Source organism: Rhineura floridana, chromosome 6 (assembly GCF_030035675.1).
Source record: "Rhineura floridana isolate rRhiFlo1 chromosome 6, rRhiFlo1.hap2, whole genome shotgun sequence".
Lineage (NCBI taxonomy): Eukaryota > Metazoa > Chordata > Lepidosauria > Squamata > Rhineuridae > Rhineura > Rhineura floridana.
In genome coordinates, this window is record NC_084485.1 from 142,411,292 (window position 1) to 142,427,864 (window position 16,573).

The following is a 16,573-nucleotide window of genomic DNA, read 5'->3' on the forward strand; positions in this document are numbered from 1 at the left end:
AGAGAGCTATGCTAGTGAGGCGGTATAAAAATTTAACAAATAAATAAATAAATAAATAAATGTGTATGCACATATAGCTTGCTGCTGTTTTAAGGCTGAATATGATTTTCTGGTTTTGTTTTGTTATGCTTTTGACAGTTTGGTGAACCACTCTGCGATTTTCAGAATTCAGAACCTGACAAATGCATATCAGTCCTCGATTTGGAGCCTTGAGGACTGGGAATTTAGCTCAGTGGTAGAGCCTATGCCTTGCACACAGAAAGCCCCAGGTTCAATCCCTGGCATCTCTGGGTAGGGCTCGTTCAGGGTAAGTCAGCTTCCCAAGTTCCTGTCGTCGGTTACGGATCCTGCCTTTCCTTTTAGCCAATGTATGTTTGGCTTCGGACCACAATACCTGATGGAGTCCCTTTCCCAACACGAACCCACACTACGCTCAACATCCAAGGCACTCCTCCGGGTGCCTACATGGAGGATGGCAACAAGGGAGAGGGCTTTCTCAATGGTGGCCCCCAAATTATGGAATGATCTCTTTGACGAGGTGCGCCTGGCGCCAACACTGTTATCCTTTCGGTGCCAGGTCAAGACTTTCCTCTTCTCCCAGGCATTTTAGCATGTGTTTTTAAATTGCCTTTTTTTAAAAAAATGTGTTTTTACATTTGTATATTTGTTTTTAATGTTTTTAATTGTTGTAAACTGCCCAGAGAGCTTCGGCTATGGGGCGGTATACAAATGAAAAAAATAAATAAATACATGTATGTATGTATGTATGTGTACGTATAATGCATTTTATGTATTTTAATTGTATTCTATGCATTTTAATTTACTGTAATGCTTGTGTTTATTGGGTATTTTATTATATATGTGTGCTATTTTATTGTAGCCACCCTGAATCCCCTATTGTAGGGTAGAAGGGTGGGATAGAAATATGTTAAATAAATAAATAAATAAATAAATAAATAAAGATTCATGCAGAAGGTGAAATGTAGGGAAGGGTGTGGGGGAAGAGTTCCTTAGAAGACATCCCTGCTCAATCTTCCAGCTGTTTATTAAAGTATCTCAGTTGGTTATTAAAGTGTCTTTGATGTTGAGATATATGTTCAGATCAAATATGGAGTCTACAGACAGGACTTCAAACCTAGGTGATATCACATAAATCCTTATACTTCAAAAGCAATACAGTGAAATTAGCCAGTTGATGAACTAAATGTTATCAAGCGCTCCTGAATTTTATTAAAGGTGTCAAATTCTCTTTCTATGAACCCGCTTTGAGGTACATCATATTTTATTCTTCCACCCACTTTCCCACTAACTGCTTTATCCAACTGCTTTGGCCTCGCAGTCATCTTCACCAACAACATATAACTGTGGGGGGAGGGGTGACTTTGGCTATAGTTATAGTGAAAATAAGTGGCTGAAAATAGGAGACTTCATCTTTATGTGGTTTTAGAAGTTCTTGGCAGTCCAACATGTACTCCACTGCCTGTAAGCTGAGAAGCTACTATTTGCATTTGTTCAGATGAAAATACTACTGTACCAGCATCACACATACACTATAAATGTCCATCTGTTGTGCCTGGGCATAGTTAAATGCAAGAAATAAGCATCTGCTCCAGACAATTAGACCTAGAATGAAGTGATGCTCAGTAAGAATACACATACATGGCAACAGATGGTGCAAGCATATCAACTTACATAACAGTTTAGTACAATGACTCTCAAACAGTGTGCAAAGGCACATTAGTGTGCTGCAAGAGAGTCTTAAGTGTGTCTTCAAAAGTGAAGCCACTATGCTAAAACTTTCCACCACTCAATGTTCCTTGAAGTAGGGAGGCCCTGTGCAGCACTGATCCCACAACCTGTCTATATATGGCAGGGATATCATCCAAAGAACGAGGGGATACGAGTCAGGATTCCCTGGTGATACCCGCATTGAGGCAGACAGTTGTGTGGAAATCCCTGAAAACACAGTTCCATCCCTGATCCCTAACTGACTGAGCAAAGAGGACGTGAGGCAATATTGAAATGACCTGGGAAATCCAGATTAAAATTCCCACTCAGCCATGAAACTCACTGGGTGACCTTAGGTTTGGTAGATGGAGAGGATATGACTGGCCTCACAGGGTTGTTGTAACGATAAACTGTGGTGAAACATATATGTCAAAAACCAGGAGGGGATCCCCAAATATAAGTAATGAAAAGACAACATCACAGGAACACAAGCAACAATAAAATGGTATCAAAAATAATGATTTAAACATTAGCAACTATACATGTGACAACTTATGCAATGAAGTTCTCCAACTAAAACAATTGTCTCTATTATTTATTTATAAATATTTGTATACTGCTATTTCATTTAAAAACATCAAAGTGGTTTGCAACAAGTTAAAAAAAACCATACAGTAAAAATAATTTAAAATACAGTAAAATCAGAAGACAACTATTGCAAAAAGACATCTTCTTAATTGCCTGCATAAGCCTAGAGAAACAGAAAAGTTTCCAGCAGGCATTTCAAAGTTAAAACAGAAGGCACCTGCTGAATCTCTATTGGCAGAGCATTCCACAGAACTGGGCCAGTGACACTGAAGACTTGATTTCGTCTTGATGTTAAATGTGCCTCACCAACTGAGGGGACAAAGAAAGCTGCTCCTGCAGATGATCTCAGTAATTGAGCTGGGATATAAGGTTCAGGCAGTCCCTAAATACGCTGTACCTAAGTTGTTCAAGGCTTTGCAGGTTAATACAAGGACCTTGAATCTGGCTTGGCAGTGGATGGGCAACCACTGCCCATTTGAAAAACTTCATTGTTTCTTATATAGTGACTATAGAGTGGATACTTGTATTCTGTAATTTTATATTCTTCACATATATACTTGCATATGTTGTCACATGAACCATATACGTCACCCTGGTGTATCCTGTCCTTTTAAGGGAGGATGCATGACCATTGCTCTAGGATCCAGCTGTTGAGTGAAGAATGCTCCCAACGTTAATCTAAAACAATAAAAGTGCCACAAGAACATAGGAGCTTGATTTATACCAAATAATACCATTGGTCCCTCTAATTCAGCACTATCTACATTTATTAGCAGTCACTGATTTAACACAGCTAAGGCCCTATGAATTCTGTCTTGGGGGGTTTGCTAAATTTAAAGCATGCACATTAAGACCTGAGATGAAGCTGCCATTTACATGTAGATGCCAAGACATCATACAGGAGCTCCGGAAAGAAACTTTCAATGCATATGCTAGCAGGGAGGCCAAGAGATGCAAGTTGTTACTCCTATCCAGGGCTTCTGCTGTTACACATTTCCCTCACATCTCAAATCTTCCCAATTTCCATAAGGCAGTATAACTTCTCCTGCAGTCAAACCTATGGATAAATTCATTTGCTAAACCTGCACTATACATTTGAAAAATACATTTAATTTCCTAGGGTTCAGAATCCGGATTCTTAAAAAGCTGATTCACCATTCTTAATTATATTCTAAGGAATAAAATGAATGGTAAACAAGCCTGGCTTCACAAAATATTATACAGCCATGAGAGTGGCTGTATACTATAGCCAGCATGGATTTTTCGCATTTTGCAATGTTAAACTGAAAATACTCCCCATGCCATTCTGCTGCTTCCCATAAGCTCATTTCAAAACAAAACCTTACAAAACGTATAGTCCTGAACTCAGAAACACTTACTTAACAACCATCTAAATTTTCACGGTGACACACAACACAGAGAGAATCAACAGTTCAAAGTGTAAAAAGAGGGGGGGAACACACCCCTTCAGGACTTTTTTCTGTCAGAGTTTTCATAATCTGTTGAAATTAAGTAAAAATCAGCCATGTTCACAGAGTACCTGTAATCCTATTACAGACCTTGCCCCATACTCTGACCTTCATCTTCTGCAGTTTAAAAGTTAAAAAAAATGCCTGGCTGATTTTTAATTAATTAATTAAAAAGAAATTTAGCATTGAACTAAATGATGTCAGGCATACTCAGTTAAAACCAATTGTCAGTGTTCTAAAAGCCAGACTCCCAGCTGCTGGGCTTTCCTAATCAGAGGGCCACACCCACACCAGACTCTGATTTGATTTGAGACAGCAATGGCTTCCCTCAAAGAGTCCTCTGAAGTGTAGTTTGTGAAGGGTGCTGAGAGGAAACTTGTTCCTGTGAAAGAGCTCCAGTGGCCAGACTGGTTTAACAGTCAGCCACTCTGACTGAAGCTCTGTGAGGGAACAGGGCCTCCCCTAGCAACTCTCAGCACCTTTCACTGACTACACCTCCCAGGATTCTTTGGGAGAAGCCATGACTGTCTAAAGTGAAATAAAGGTCTGGTGTGGATGTGGTCAGTGACAGTTTTGGTTTAAATTTGGGTGGGAGGCTACATGTGCCTGCTGTAGAATAAAAAGGTGGAGGAAAAGCTGAAAAAAATGATACTGTTCACAATGTTTTCATTTTGGAAAGGACAAGGAGCTTCCCTTCTGCCCAGAGCCCATCCACCCAATCTCCTTCTCTCCCCCTTCCTCCATCCTCCTTCCTGCCCCTCCCCCAGGTCAATTTCACCTATCCCAAGTGCGAGTGCACAGGAGTAAATCCCACTGAAGTCAGTAAACATGCAAATGATCCATCCATTCTCAGCAGACTTGCACAGGATCCTATTTCTTACCTCCTGGATTAAAAAGCAGAGAAATTCACTAATACACAAAAAAAACCTTGCAGTTTAAGAATGTACCTATAGCCAACAGATATTTCTATCAACTTTAAAAAGCAGGGAAAATGGGCAGCTATAGTGAATGCACCAGGGGAGCAGGAGACCTGACCTCTCTCTGAGATATTGTACCGCCATACACATTTGTAAAAATGCAAACACAATTTCGGTTGGTCTTTCACAGTCCAATCCACTTCCTGTGTAATTTGGAAGAATTTGGTAACATGTGCGTCTGAGCATATGGTGAGTGGTGGCGGCAACACCTGCAATCAGCCCAAAGAACAGAAACAAGACATGTGCTGTGCTGATCTTGTTTTAGCAGGGAGGAAGCAACTATATTAAAACAGTTGATAAAGTTCAGATAGTCACACTAAATATGTTTGATTTACTTTCCAATTTTAGTGAAGTTTCCTATAGGAAATCATTGTCTTTTGCTTCTGTTTCTGTGAATATGTGTACAACAACACTTTGCAACACTAAAAAAAAAGCTCCAAAAACAATTGTGAAATAATGGCACTGACTGTTCTGCAGAACAGTTTCAAATGGACATGATGAGTGTCTCAATTTGCACAAGATAAAACAGTGGGAGGTGAAATATATTCTAGCAAAATTCTAGGTGTGGTCTATGTTTTTAATTGACCATGCCCACCTTTCCTTAAGTGGAGTAGTTTATAGCATAGCAGGCTGAAAACATGCATCTTGGGCAGGCCAAGTTTGTTTTTTCCAACAGTCAGAGTCATTGCTTAAGCAGCAACATACTGTAATCAGTCTGATTTTACATCAAGCTGCAGTTTCAAATTCAACTGTTAATGTGCCCAAAATAGAAATAGAACATAGCCTCCAATTTGAAACACAAAAGGCTGTCTTCACCATCATAAGACACTGACTAATAAAAAGGCTTTGAAATTAATAAAAATAAATCTGACACAGGTTTCTAGGATGAATAATGAGAGAAATATAATTTTCTACGTTAGATTCTCTGTAGAAACAGTAGTAACACAGAAAAGAAGAAAAGAAGAACACCAACAAACATACAAAAATGTAATTCTCCATCTTTGGAAACGGCAGGTGTTGCCACCATTCACCATATGCTCAGACGCATATGTTACCAAATTCTTCCACGCTACACAGGAAGTGGATTGGACTGTGAAAGACCAACCCAAATTGTGTGTGCATTTTGACCAATTTGTAGGGCAGTACAATATCTCAGAGAGGAGGTCAGGTCTCATTATGCCGCCCAACTAGATCAGCCACACAAGGCCTTCTCTCAATCCCGCCAACCAAAACAGCTAGGTTGGTGGGTACTAGGGAGAGAGCCTTTTCTGTGGAGGCCCCCACTCTCTGGAACTCCCTCCCATGTGATCTTCGACATGCCCCTTTCCAAGATGTATTCCGCAAGGCCCTAAAGATGTGGCTATTCCAACAAGCCTTCGAGGTCCTTGGGATGGGTAAATCGTCATGAGACTGTCATCTATCGTATGTTGTTAATATAATTGCTTTTATATGTATTGATGACTGTCCAGTATTTCTATCTATTGTTATTAATGTGATTGCATCTGATATTATTGTATTTTATCTTTTTTAATGTACGTCGCCTAGAGTGGCTAATTGCCAGATAGGCGACAAACAAATTAAATATTATTATTATTATTATTATTATTATTATTCTCCCCTGGTGCATTCATTATAGGTGCCCAATTTCCCTGCTTTTTAAAGTTTGATAGAAATATCTGTTGGCTATAGGTACATTCTTAAACTGCATGGGTTTTTTTGCCTATCAGTGAATAACTTTATAGTTTTCAATTCTATCATACAGCTGGTCACTAGAGGTCACAATACTAATAATCTCTGAGGGGAAAATCACTTCTCAATAGAGAAGAAAATCGCCATAACTTTCTGGAAGATTCAAACATACACAGCAATCACATGTGGAGTTTTCAATACTGCAGGCCTACACAAATTGTGACCTTCTAAGCTGAATGTAGCACACCATCCATGTATTACAGATTACCAGGTGCTCGCCATCCACCATTTTTACAGCTGAAAGATGGTAGTTCTGGTGGTGTTTTTTTTTTTAAGTTTATCAAACCACTGGTGGGCTATCATAGATGGTTGGCAGACTACATTTCACTTGGTGAAACATTAGTTGTTCTAACTTCCCCTACTGAAAAAGACATGTACCTAATGAATATGAACTATGTACACTTAATGGGGAATTTGTAACTTTAAGCTAATTTGTTGGAGCAAGGCAAGCCGGATTCTCACGGTTATGTCAGTCTGTTCTAAATTAGGTCTGTGCATGCTTAATGTCATGTGTGCTTAATCAGAATAAATCTCACCAAATTCATAGGAGTTTCCTCCATGAAAGTGTGCACAGGATCAAAGTCCTACTTCGTAGAACAGTTAGGGACCATTATAACTGGAATATGACCAATTTTCTCTCCTACCCTTTTAATAATGACTTTTCATCAATTTTTTTAATAAAATATTTTGGGCTATGCTGAGAACTCTAAATGAAAGACTTTCTGGTTTAATCATGAATCCTCGACATTAACAAAAAGCAGCCCATCATAAGACTTTCCAAACCTTATCAGCAGAGTTACAGTGATCTAGCCTGAAAAACTGCATCTGTGAAGCAGATTAGCCCATGAAAACTGGAAAAGCTTTGTATTTAATGTGCTAACAGGCTTCTGCTTCTTGAAGCAAATGCCATTAGGCGTTCGCGTCTGTAATTTCTGTAATTCTAATTCTGTAATTTCATGTATTCTAAATCTAAACAGGATGGATAACCTGTGGCCCTCCACATGTTGTTGGTCTCCAATTCCCATCAGCCCTAACCTGCATGACCAATGACCCAGAATGATAGCAGTCCAAAATATGTGGGGCGAGGAGTAGGCAACAGCTCACAACTCCTGACCAAAGTAAGGCTTAAGCTTAGGTTATTCATAACCAGAATCTGGTTTGAAAACATATATAATGTTACATGGCTTGGGACCACAATATCTGATGGAAGGCCTCTCCCGACACGAACCCACCCGTACACTACACTCAACATCAAAGGTCCTCCTCTGGGTGCCTACTGAGAGGGAAGTTGGGAGGCTGGAAACAAGGCAGAGGGCCTTCTCAGTGGTGGCCCCCAAATTATGGAATGTTTTCCCTGAAGAGGTGCGCCTGGTGCCAACACTGTTATCTTTTTGGCTCCAGGTCAAGATTTTCCTCTTCTCCCAGGCATTTTTAACAGTATTTGAATAGCATGTGTTTTAATTTGCCTGTCAGTTTTTATGGGTTTTAATTTAGTATGGTTCAAATTTGTATACCTGTTTTAATGTTTTTAATTGTTGTAAACCGCCCAGAGAGCTTCGGCTATGAGGCGGTATATAAATGTAATAAATAAATAAAATATAATATTGCTTGAGTAACACAGGGAAATTGACCTTCATGCTGGCTAGTAGGAAAAAAAGCCTTGGCTACCTAGGCCCGTCAGAATTTGTGGACCCGATTATGCTTTTAAGTGGAATAAAGACTATTTAGTTTCATACTAATATGTTTTCATAGCTTAAGCAACTAATACATATTCCTTTATTAGGAGATATATGAACAGAATGGAAAACTTAATTTAAACCAATCATGTAAGTTGTGGAGTTTTTTTGCTGATGTTCAAATCGCCTTGATTTAAACATACATGAGACTCATAATTCATAATGTTGGACACTAAAATTACTGGAATTTGTAGTCCGAATGAGATCACAGCAGGAAAAAATCTGCCTTAGAGCTCCAAGTCTATATTGATTCCATTGGTTCTCAGACTCCCTCTTCAGCCTAAAAATTTCACATGTGTTGAACAAGACCACCATCTAGTGCTCAGACAGAAAAATTGTCTGTGAGGAGAAAAAAGGGAATGCTTCTTTTATATTCCTTAGAGCTTTGTGCTTCAGACTTACAAAGCAGATTTGAAACAACTCAGCATCTTAAAGGGTAATGCAACATCTTTATTATAAGGGGAGCCTGTTGAGAATTCAGGTTTCTTGCATTGTTAGCTATTATAGAAGACTGCTCTGAGAATGAAGCTCTCTTTGAACAAACTAACCCACTGTTAGGCATTGTAAGGAAACAAAGTTAAACTATCTGACGCTAAAAAAATTGGTGCAGATGCATGAAGATCATTTGAAGTTTCCAGCCCACAAATAAAAGAATAAATACCTTAGTACTGAAAGGTAAGTATTCAGAAAAAGGTACAGTGGTCAAAGTACAAAGGGGACCTCCCCAGAGTCATGGATGATATGTGTGGCTTCTGGCTTTCTTCTGACTCCATACCCCTACTAATATCTAGAGGCCCAAATATTCAAAAAGGGAGTTATGGACATAGGCTAATAAGAGGAAAAATAAGGAACAATATAGAACAAATGAGAAACACACAGAAAGACAGTTAATCCTTTTTTAAGTTGCATACATAGATTTCATACAGTAGTCCTTTATAGGTTCCAAATGCTAATGAATTTAAGGGTGGAATCACACATTGGCGTGGTTTGCAAATCAACATTAAACCACAGTTAATGTTAAGCATGAATGAGCAGCATGCCGGTGCTCCCTGCTCAAATGTCCCCACTTTGCTTCCCTCTGCTCCTGGTTGTGTTGCACTGTGAGCAAGAAACCACAAGCCTTGGTTTATCCTGTCACCAGAACCCAGGTTCATGGTTTGTTTCTCACCAGACCAAAGGCAGTAACTACTTGTGGTTTGGCACTTGTGGTTTGGCACTTGTGGTTTGGTATGCAGTCAGCAGCAGGCGGGAGGAATGTGGGGATATTTGAGATGCATGCACCAGCACACTATGCTCATGGTTTAATGTGATGTGCAAACATAATAATTATGTTTCTTTTCCCATGTCATGATGTAATTCCCCACATTACTCGATACTAGCACCTTTAATCCAGGAGAGACCTTCCCCCTAATGTCCCTTCCCTTGGACTGTTTAGAGAATATCCCTGCTACAACAAGCCATCTTATAACTTGTCAAAAATAACGTGGGCATGCTGACCCAAGCAGCATCCAACACTTACCCACCTGTAGTCTGTCCTTATAGCCATGTTTCAGTGTACATTCCCTTCATTTGGGGGGCATTATCACTAGAGGTTAGCAAATAAGGGACACACTGCAAGCAAGCTACCATGCACTGTAAACTGTGTTCAAAGCAAGTTTGGTTTATTTTCAAAACCTTGCCTGCAAACATTTTAAACTGTTTACTCTGTGAATACTTTAAGTTGGGGATGGGCAGACTTCAGACTAAAGAGTCTACCAACTAGAAAGCAGGTGGCTCAAGGGCAGAGCCTGGAAAAGTTAATTTTTTAAGCTACAACTCCCATCAGCCATAGCCAGCATGGCCACTGGATTGGGCTGATAGGAGTTGTAGTTCAAAAAATTAACTTTTCCAAGCTATGCTCAGGGGGACAGCGGTGCAGAGTAATTACTTGGAGGGGGGAGGAAGGGAAGACAGCTCATTTTCCAAACAAAATCCATGTCTTTTCCCAAGCCTAAATTAAGGAGGAGGAGCATCTTTCTGTTCCTATTAAAAAAAAGTCAGAAATCTTCTATAAACCACACACTAGCTTACCAGTAGGTCCTGATCTACCTTCTATTCGCCCCTACTTTAAGTCCTTAAGGTAAAATACACAACTGCTGCAACTGGAATATTTAGGTAGACAATACTGAGAATTATATCAGGGACCTTGTACCATCCCGACGGAACGTGGTCTTTACAATGTAGGTATCACTGCCAGCACAGCTTAACCAGCCTGTCAATATTTCAAACTTCTGCGGACTGGAATCATAAAGCCTGACAAGAGCAGCATAGCCTACACTTCATAATACATTTAGTTGTCAATAAAGTGATTACAGTGGCACAACCTCAATGTCATCAATCCTGGCAAAACTGAAGCTTCAGCTCTACTAAATCCAAATTCTACAAAACTTTCCAGCACAGAAGAAAATATTTTCTGGCAGTGAAGCAAATACACCACTACAAGAATAACAACACCACATTTTTAGGTCATTACAGATGTTCACTCACAAGATCACAGAGACTCATCTTTAAACAGCATGCGTACATCTGTATCTATATTTTACTTTTGGATTCTAATCCTAAGAGGTTTAGCATTTAAATCCAAAGCCATCTCTTTCACATGCAGCACATAAGGCTATACAATTTTTTTCCATTCTGTCCCCCAGAGATTTGCCAAACCAGATCCAGAACATTTTTTTGAAAAAAAAATAAAGGCCATATGCACTCGATTTGAAACACAATGCTGCATCAGTGCAGATACTCAAGAGTGGCTGTATACTATAGCCAGGATGGAGTTTTCACATTCTGCAATGTTAAATTGAAAATAATCCCCATGCCATTCTGCTGCTTCCCATAAGATCATTTCAAAACAAAATCTTACAAAATATATAGTCCTAGACTTTTTTCTGTCCATGGTCTCATAATTTGTTGAAACTAATTAAAAATCAGCCATGTTCACAGAGTACCTGTAATCCTATTACTGACCTTGCCCCATACTCTGTCTTACATCTTCTGCAGTTTAAAAGTTAAACAAAAAAAATGCATGGCTGATTAATTAATTTAAGAAATTTAACATTGGCCTCTATGATAAAGCAGGCATGCCCAGTAAGAACCAACTGTTAGTGTTCTAAAAGCCAGAGTTACAGCTGTTTGCCTTGGCTAATCATAAGGCCATACCTGTCAGCTCTGCACTGAGACAGCAGTGCCGGTGGGGCTGGAAATGCCTGGGTCGTTAGCAGGGGAGGAAAGTCCTTAGCCGGCAGTCTGGTTGTAAATCTGCCAGGCAAACGAGGAGGGAACCTGATAAGGGCCAGGCCTGTCTGAAGCTTATTTTCCAAGTCCGAAGTCCAGAAGCGAGGTCAGTAGAGGTCCGGGATCAATGGCCAAGGGGTCAGTCCAAGAGATGCTGCAGGGAAACTAGGTATACACGAGCCACGCCTGACGTTGCAGTCAGCAACAAGCTGAAGGCAAGGGGTGCCTTATAAGGAGCAGGTTTGACAGCAGGTGTGAGCCCTCAGCGTTTGGGCCTTAAGGGGACAGGCCTGCCTCTCTTCTGCCTGACCTTCTGCTGTCTACGTTCTGCAGGTGAGGGGGGAGTATCCTGTTCACTGTCTGTGTCTGGCTGCAGGGCCTCTGCTGTATCTGGGGGGCTCTGCAGCTGAGGGGGAGAAGGAGCTGGATTCTCAGGAGGCTCCTCCGTGTCTCCTTCTGGGTCTGCTGCTCCTGTGTCTGCTGCTGTTACTCCCGAGTCGTCCTCATCTGAGGAGTCCTCTGACGGGGCCATGACACTACCCATGCCAGACATTTATTCCACTTTAAATAAGTCATGGCTTCCCCCAAAGAATCCTGGGAAGTGTAGTTTCAGGAGGATGCTGAAAGCTGTTAGGAGACTCCTATTCCCCTGACAGACCTCCAGTGGCCAGAGAGGTTTAACATTCAGCCCTTCTTCTGAGGACTGTAAGCTCTGTGAGAGGAACAGGGTGTTTTAATATTGTTGCTTCCTCCCTGCTAAAACAAGATCAGCACAGCACATGTCTTGCTTCTCTTTTTGGGCTAATTGCAAATGTTGCCATCACTCATCACATGCTCAGAGGCATGTTACCAAATTCTTCCAAGCTACACAGGAAGTGGATTGGACTGTGAAAGACCAACCAAATTGTGTTTGCATTTTGACACATTTGTAGGGCAGTACAATATCTCAGCACCTGCTCGCCTGGTGCATTCACTGTAGCTGCCCAATTTCCCTGGTTTTTAAAGTTTGATAGAAACATCTGTTAGCTATAGACACGTTCTTAAACCGCAAGGGATTTTGGCGTATTAGTGAATATTTGCTTAGTACTATCTAGTTCAGCTGCAGTTTTGCATATGCACATGCATTTCTTTCAAAGCCTTCATTATGACGAGGACAACAAATTTAATCAATTATATTCAGCTATTCTATGGACCAGTTTAGTTAGAGGTTTAAGGAGCTAGTTAACACATACTATCCTCCCCCTCTCATCTTATACACAAATTTCCCGCTTCCTCCACAGGTACAGTGTCACATGTAACAACTGTGAATCCAGTTTAAAATGAACCAGGTACATTCAAAAATTTACCTTTCAGAGCCCAATAAGAGTTTAGAAGCATAACAGGATCCATTTTAAATCAGAGTCATATAAAACCAAACCCATACAGAGCGCAATGAGGGGAAAGTAATGTATAATGGAGAGAACAAGTGCAAGCCCATGAGCACAACCCTAAAGCCCAGGTTCCAGTGTTACATGAAGTCGGTATCCTGCTTTATTCCTCCTTCACCCACAATCATCAAAGTTCAACATTTACATATCTGTTTGCACATCAGCAGAAATATGCATGTCAACTAACTTCTCCTCTAACACCCTACTCAGAGTTCTCAGTCTCTCTCTGCAAACTCTCTAATAGAAATATGCCAGTGTAATCTCATATAATAATAATAATAATTTAATTTTTTTAGGCCGCCTATCTGGCCAAAGCCACTCTAGGCGGCGTACATATTAAATTCAATAAAATACAATAATACAATAAATACAATAAATACAAATAATCAACAATGACAAAATAGCAGCAAATGTAGTACATAGCAACGGACATTAAGTATATAATTAGCCCATCCCGATAGTCCCAAAGGCCTGACCAAACAGCCAAGTTTTTAAGGCTCGGCGGAAGGTATCCAGGGAAGGGGCATGTCGAAGATCGAACGGGAGAGAATTCCAGAGAGTGGGGCCGCCACCGAAAAAGCCCTCTCTCTAGTCCCCACCAACCTAGCTACTTTTGTTGGTGGGATTGAGAGAAGGCCCTGCGTGGCTGATCTTGTTGGGCGGCATAGTTGGTGACGCTGGAGGTGCTCCTTCAGATAAACCGGGCCGAAACCGTATAGGGATTTAAAGGTTAACACCAACACCATGAATTGGGCCCGGAAAACTACTGAGTTTGAAATATACACTTCTAGTCTGGATCAGTAAGAAGGTGTTGCTGTCAATCTTCTGTACAGTGGCTTGCTAAAATATATGACAGATTTTCTTTGGTATCAATAGTAGTACTTTACCCTGCACTAACATCAGTGCCACAAATACAGGCTTATTAGCCAACCGCTATTTCAGTGAAAACAGGAGTAGCACTTCCCAGTGGAGTCTTTTGAAGATCTCCAAATAGCCAAATAAGTTTTCAGCAGCCAGAGGTCTTGAAGGATTTTGCATAATGAACCCACCTACTTTCCTATTAAATTTTTCTATTCCTATCTTTACCTGAGAAATTGACTAGGTCTGTGCATTGGATCTGGCCAAATCCCGAACTGAATTCAGGTGATTTGGATCAATTTGTGTCATGCACAGGGTGGGGTGAGGCAGCCCCAGAGCATTCCAAGGTAGAACAGACCATTCTGAGTCACTTCAAGAACTGAGTTATCCAAAGTTTTTTAAAAAGAAAAACCCAGACTGTCTCCAAAATTGAAACAAAAAGTCAAACAGACATTATATAAGGAAAATGTCACAGTGGGAAGAGAGTGGGGGTAGGAGAGGACCTGGACTTTCCTTATTATTGATAGCTGGTACCTTCCAACCCAAGGCTAAAACATGGGGGGGGGGAGTAGTATTAACAGCTAGTACCTGCAGATTCAGGCTAAAACACCAGGGGGAGGAGAGGGGGACGTGAGCCTTGCTTATTAAGATAGCTCTCTTGCTTCCAACCCAAGGCTAGAAAATCTCACTCAACATCTCTCCATTCACAGTGCTTGGGGGGAAAAGGATGATGATGTCTTAAAACCATGTGCTTTCCCCCCACTATATTATTTTAAAAATAGTAACAGTTTGTTGTCTGTATTTTGTCTTAGTTATTTAAGCTTTCTCTCACACACACACATTCTCACTCACTCACACCAATTATGGCCCTATTTTTGTAGGCATAGCTATTTCCTCCTGTTGTGCATGTATGTCAGTAATTCTTTCTAGTACTGCCAACTTTTCTTTCTATTAGTTGTGGTTTACTGTCCTGGCAAAAATGCCCAACTGGTGAAAAGTGTGAATCCAGTGTAGCCTGAAACGTAAATGCAAGAACAATATGAAACTTGATACTAACGTTTTTAATAAAATATTGTTAATAGGAAAATAGAAATAAATCAAGAGAAATTGTCGATATTTAATGGTATTTTGCAGAAAAGGTACATGGACATAAAATATAGTGCATCTTTCATATAAAGAAATAGCCTGGCATTCTCAGTTCTGCCAGTGGATGTGCAGCTTGATCTTTACTCCAATGTAAATCCCACAGAAATCATTTGGTTTTAAAACCTTTTTATTTATTTATTTGTTTGTTTGTTTGATTGATTTATATCCCGCCCTTCCTCCCAGCAGGAACCCAGGGTGGCAAACAGAAGCGCTAAAAACACATCAAAAAATCATAAAAACAGACCTTAAAATACACCAAAACAACTTTAAAAACATTATTTTTAAAAAAGCTTTTAAACTTTAAAGGTGGCTACCACAAAAATCTTTGGAGCTCCCTGTCTGAAATTGGCGGGGTTAATCCCCTCTTGAGGGGTTACCAGGTCTCCAAATTGTACCTGTATGGAAAAAAAAAGTTACAGCCGGTTTGGTTTTCCAATGCAAGTCAATGGGATTTCCAAAGATTTTTTTTTTCCAGATCACAATCCAGATTTGTAGGCTGGATCTACATCATCCCAGCTTAATCCAGGCTAATCCAGAATGCTGAATCTGTTGGATCAGGGTGTGCTCATGTGCGCACACAGCCCTAAAATGAACCATGCTGCATATCCTGAATTGGAAGAAAAATCAACTGTAGGAATAGGTCAAGGTAAAAACATTAAGGATTTTTTAGACTTTAGACTCCAGTGTCATTTTTATGTTAAGCGAGACCGAGAAGCTAACAATTCTTTTTTGTGTGAAAAGCCACCAAATAACAGTTCAACAACGTAATGGAGACATAAGTGATTTCTATGGAAAGTTGCAAAGGTGAATATTGAAAGTTCTTAGGCTGCAATCTTATGCATACTTAAGTGGGAATCAGTCCAGCTGAGCATAGTTGGACACTTCTGAAGAAACATACATACGATTGGGCTGTTATGTGTGTAAACATACATATACATAGTTGAACTGCTCCATTCAACCTCTAAAATGGATGTTTTACTGAATGAATAACTAAGCTAGACACAGCATCCATCTGCTGATTACACACAAATCTGATAAGGTCTTACCTTGCCTGTGCTTTGTAAAATGGTAGTTCTTGTCCTCCAAACCCTTTCTCTGCTGACAATATCTCTAGTCACATCAACTTCTGCATCGACAAAACTTCGCTGTTTAAGAGCAGTTATGTCATCATCCAAATCAGTCTTAATAGTGGACCTTTTCTTGGCCATGATTTTGGCTTTGATAGCAGCAATTTTTTCCACAGACATGGCTTCAGACAAGGATCTAAAAAAGGATGAGCACAGTTAAAAACTAGCATTTTATATAAACAGCAGTAGAAAATGAATGTTCTAGTGACAAATCACATTATCTAGCAGCCCGAAAAGCATATTCTTTAGTTTTTCTAAAAAATCTCAAGGCATCAACATTTAGAGAGTGAGATAAAAGTAATTTACAGCCCGAGGACTAAGTCTGGCTTTGTTTTTCTTTTCTATTTTTTTTACTGACACTAGTGTTCAGACTGAACACTAAGCAACAGTTTAGAATTAGAGCTTAGCATTAAGATCGCATATTCACCACCACCACTCTGGAATGGCTGTTAGGAAATCAGAAGCTTTGTTTCCATTTGCAGTTTACCACTACTTATT

At 40.1% G+C, this 16,573-nt stretch overlaps 1 protein-coding gene across 1 annotated transcript in view; it reads right to left on the reverse strand.

The window, feature by feature from the left end:
• CDC73 (cell division cycle 73) overlaps positions 1-16,573 on the reverse strand; it is a 187,486-nt gene that overhangs the window by 144,835 nt on the left and 26,078 nt on the right. The window contains exon 7 of the mRNA XM_061633986.1: positions 15,995-16,211. Coding sequence (XP_061489970.1) covers positions 15,995-16,211 — 217 coding nt within the window. The remainder of the gene's footprint in view (positions 1-15,994; positions 16,212-16,573) is intronic.